This window comes from Condylura cristata, unplaced genomic scaffold (genome assembly GCF_000260355.1).
Source record: "Condylura cristata isolate star-nosed mole 26May11 unplaced genomic scaffold, ConCri1.0 scaffold00054, whole genome shotgun sequence".
In the NCBI taxonomy this organism is placed as follows: Eukaryota; Metazoa; Chordata; class Mammalia; order Eulipotyphla; family Talpidae; genus Condylura; species Condylura cristata.
Genome location: NW_004567155.1, coordinates 1,720,568 through 1,724,321, shown reverse-complemented (window position 1 = coordinate 1,724,321; position 3,754 = coordinate 1,720,568). Strand labels below are relative to the sequence as shown.

The following is a 3,754-nucleotide window of genomic DNA, read 5'->3' as shown; positions in this document are numbered from 1 at the left end:
GCCCCTTTCTGGCCGCAGACCCCCGGCCCCGCAGCCTACCGGCAGACCGACGTGCAGGTGACCAAGCTCAAGGCGCCGCAGTACACCATGGCTGCCCGGGTGGAGCCCCCGGGGGACAAGACGCTCAAGCCGGGGCCGGGCGCCCACAGCCCTGAGAAGGTCTGGAGAACGTGGCGGGGGTGCAGCAGAGAAGGCGGCGTGGCGCAGGGGTGTCCGGTGGGCGGGGACTCAGAGGGGCGCCATGGGGCGCCGCCCCAGAGGGGCGGGAAGAACCCTGGGCCCAGAGGTCACACCCTGACTGCACGGGAAGGCGGCCGGGCGGCTGGCTCCTCACGGCCTCTCCTCCCAGGTGACGGTCACCAAGCCCTGGGCCCCCGTGGTCACCTTCGGCATCAAGCACTCCGACTACATGACCCCCCTGATCGTGGACGTGGAGTAGCCCCACTGTTGCCTCCCAGCCCCGGCCGGCCGAGGGCCGCTGCAGGGCAGAGCACCTGCTGGGACACCAGGAGCCGCTATTTTTTCTACGCAGTCCCCCCCCCCCCGTCCCCTCCTCCCCGCTCTGCCTAAGACAGTTAATAAACAACGGACTTCACTGGTGATGGGTCTGTCTGGGGGGGCAAAGCTCTCCCAGAAGGAGCCACTGTGGGCTCCTGCTCCCCTGCCGGGCCCTGCCCTCAGCGTCCTGCGGACGCCAGGCCAGGCCAGCCCCAGCACCTCCCCAGGGCCTGCGGCCACGCTGGAGCCACAGCCCGGCCAGCAGCAGCTGCCTGGGATGTGCCTCCGCCCCACCCAAAGGCGGCCAGCACTGGCAGCCCGCCCGCGGCAGCCCAACCCTGAGCCTGGGGCGCCCATGTCAAGGCCCGAGTCGTGGGGGCCTCACACATCTGGGGCAGCCCCACAAACCCCGGCCCGTGCTGGCCCCGAGAAGGGGTGCCCCAGAGGCAGCCCCGGGTTCACGGCAGGCCCAGCAGGGCTTGAGCCGCACCTCAGCTGCCCGGGTGCGGAGCAGCACAGCACGACACAGCCAGAGCCTCCCTCACCTGCAGGCATGGGGGCAGGCATTCCCGACACCCCCGTTTCCCACTCGCATCCCAGACTGGGCAGCGCACAGGCACCCCTGGCCAGGACCTGGGCCTGGGCCAGCTGCACACATCACTCCCGGCCCCAGGGAACCCACACACCACAGGCCGCGTTCCTTCCGTCGTGAGGTGGTTTATTCCAGAGGTTGAAGTCTCATGCCCCTGGCCTGGGGTGACACCTGCGGTCAGCCCCCACGAGGCACGGGCAGGCCAGGGCCAGCGGCGAGTCTCTCGTGCCCAGGGCGGGCACAAAGGCCACAGGGCAGAGCTGGGTGCAGGCCCCTCCGTGCTGCTGGCACAGAGGCGCTGAGCATGCGCCGGGATGGGCCCAACCACCAGGGGGCAGCCAGGAGCAGGGGGAGGTGGGAGCAGAGGACAGAGCAGCTGCCCCGTTTCTGGGGAGTGCCAGTCAACTGGCCTCGACCTACAAGGGAAGTGGGGTGGCTCCAGGCCTCAGGGGCAGGCAGGGGCGAAGAAAGAAGGGGCCTCGGTGTGTTCCAGCACGGACAGCCTGCTGCGTGGGAGCACCGGCAGCCATGGGGAACACCAGCAGCCCCCCGAGATGCCGAGGCTGGCAACTAGCGCAGCAGGGCATGAAAGGGGGCAGGTGGCGGGGCGGGGCAGAGCTGAAGCCTCACTTCCTCAGCCGTTTCAGGCAAGAGGAGCGGATGGGGGAGGAAGCCACCGGCAGGCCCAAGCTAGTGCCCTGGCCCATGCTGCGGGGGACCAGGTGGGCACGAGAGCCAGGGAGGGGTGCGTGGGGATGTGCTCAGGACCCTCCCCAGGGAGGCTCGCTGTGGGAGGAGGGGCCGGGCCCGGCGGGGACCGTACTTTCTAGACCAACGCGGGGGCCCTGCCCTGCTGACAACACAGGTGAGTCTGACGCTGCTGCTCTGGCCCGCCTGTGCGCCCTCCCTGCGGTAACAGCTGTTTCCTGGGCAAGCACGAGTCCGCTCCTGGGTGCGAGGTCATGAGGCAAGGCCACAGGCCACGGGGCACGACCCTTGCCCTACCGCAGGCTTGCTGCAGCTGCAGGACCGAGGACCCAGGTCTCGAGGGGGCTTCGGGTCGCCGGAAACGGCACTGCCTGAGCCTCAGAGCCACACCCACGTCCTGTGTCCACACCAGTCACCTCAGATGCACGAGGGGGCCTCCCCTAGACAAAGACGTCAGGGCCACAAGGACCCAGAGAAGGGCTGGAGGTCCCACGCCGGTGGCCACGTCAAGGGCTCCCAGCGGCTCTGCTCAGCCCCAGCCCTGCAGGCACCTCTGCACCCAGCATGGCGGAAGGAGCAGACCTGCTTCCCCCAGGGCCCCTTTGCACCCACGGCCCAGCCACAGGGACCACTGGGTCAGGGCAGCAGGGGCCCCAGACACGCAGGAAGGAGGCTCCCAAGCCACGCCCGTTGTTTCAAAGGAGTATTTCGTGGTAGTCCTTGGACCCCAGCGCACCGGGCAGGGGAGGACCCTGGTGGCTGCAGGCCCCTCAGAGCTCAGTCCCTTGGCTCACGTCCGTGCCCTGGACACCAGGTAGGAGAGGATGAAGAAGGCCACGATCAGGCCCACGGCCATACCACAGAGAAGCTTCCGGTTGTCACGACCTGACCGTGCCATTGAGGAAAAGCGTTTCACGCTCCCGGTGAGCAGGCCCGTCACACTCTCGAAGTCCGAGCCCTGGGGGGACCCAGGAGGTCATGTGCGGGCAGCCCCTCCGGGGCCCTGGCACTGACAGGAGGCACAAGGGCAGCGCGGACCCTTACCATGCCGTCCAGGTACCGGCTCTGGTCCTCCACATCTCTGTCGATGTCCAGGGCCAGCTGGTGGGGACAGAGGACTCGGGGTGAGGCGCACTCGGTAGCACTAGCACCCCCACCTGGCAGCACCAGGGGCAAGCCGCTGCCTGGCTCCACAGAGGCAGCACTGCTCAGGAGGGGGGTGAAGCTGGGGAAACTTCCCAGGACTCTCCCCTCCTTCTGACCCCCACCCCAGGGAGCAAGCAAAGGCCAGAGGCCCGCCACTGACCGACTTGAGCCTGGTGACCTTGGAGGACAGGCTGTCGGCCATGCGTTTGTTCTCCCGGTCTAGAATCTCCTCCACAGCACCAGGGTTCTGAGCTGCAAGAAAGGAGAAAGGCTGGGCGTGGGATGGGGTACGTCGCCCAGGCTCCACCTTTCTGGCTCCGGCACACTCAGTCCAACGCCACGTGGGGGAGCAAGGAGGTCAGGAGGGGCAAGCTTCCCACTGGCGCCCACAGGCCTGCGGTAGGGGGAGGGCAACCCCAAGGTGCCAACCCTGAAGGGCTCAGGCCAGCAGCCACCTGCTGACGCCCGGGGCGGAGCGGAGCGGAGCCCCCTGGTCCCCCTGGTCGGAGGGCAGCACCTTCGGAGGGTGTGCGCAGACCCTGGAGGGAGGGCCTGCGGGGAACTGGGTCCTGCAGAGCGACGCCCCGAGCAGGGAGGCTGGGGAGTCCCGCGGAAAAGGCCCCGAACTGCTGCCGCCCCGCAGAGCGCCTCCAGCGATGCCCGCCTGCTGCGCGCGGAGGCCCAGCGGCGATGGGCCGGTCGGGCCGCCGGACTTGGGTCGGCACTGTCCAGGCGAGGAGACTCCCGCAGGCTGCGGCTTCAATCCGCGGTCGCCGCCCCAGGTGCGAGCGTGGCCCCAGCGTCACCCCA

The 3,754-nt window shown here is 69.1% G+C and overlaps 2 protein-coding genes across 2 annotated transcripts in view; one reads left to right on the top strand and one right to left on the bottom strand.

Annotated features, from left to right (window-relative positions):
* ODF3 (outer dense fiber of sperm tails 3) overlaps window positions 1–572 on the top strand; it is a 3,049-nt gene extending 2,477 nt beyond the window's left edge. Inside the window, exons 5-6 of the mRNA XM_004695089.2 lie at window positions 19–159; window positions 350–572. Of these exons, the coding sequence (XP_004695146.1) occupies window positions 19–159; window positions 350–439 (231 nt within the window). The 3' untranslated portion in view covers window positions 440–572. The remainder of the gene's footprint in view (window positions 1–18; window positions 160–349) is intronic.
* Window positions 573–689: 117 nt separating this feature from the next.
* The window catches only part of BET1L (Bet1 golgi vesicular membrane trafficking protein-like), a 4,788-nt gene continuing 1,723 nt past the window's right edge, over window positions 690–3,754 (bottom strand). Inside the window, exons 2-5 of the mRNA XM_012734360.1 lie at window positions 3,462–3,749; window positions 3,105–3,196; window positions 2,843–2,899; window positions 690–2,756 (exon numbers count right to left, since the gene is read on the bottom strand). Coding sequence (XP_012589814.1) covers window positions 2,589–2,756; window positions 2,843–2,899; window positions 3,105–3,196; window positions 3,462–3,749 — 605 coding nt within the window. The 3' untranslated portion in view covers window positions 690–2,588. The remainder of the gene's footprint in view (window positions 2,757–2,842; window positions 2,900–3,104; window positions 3,197–3,461; window positions 3,750–3,754) is intronic.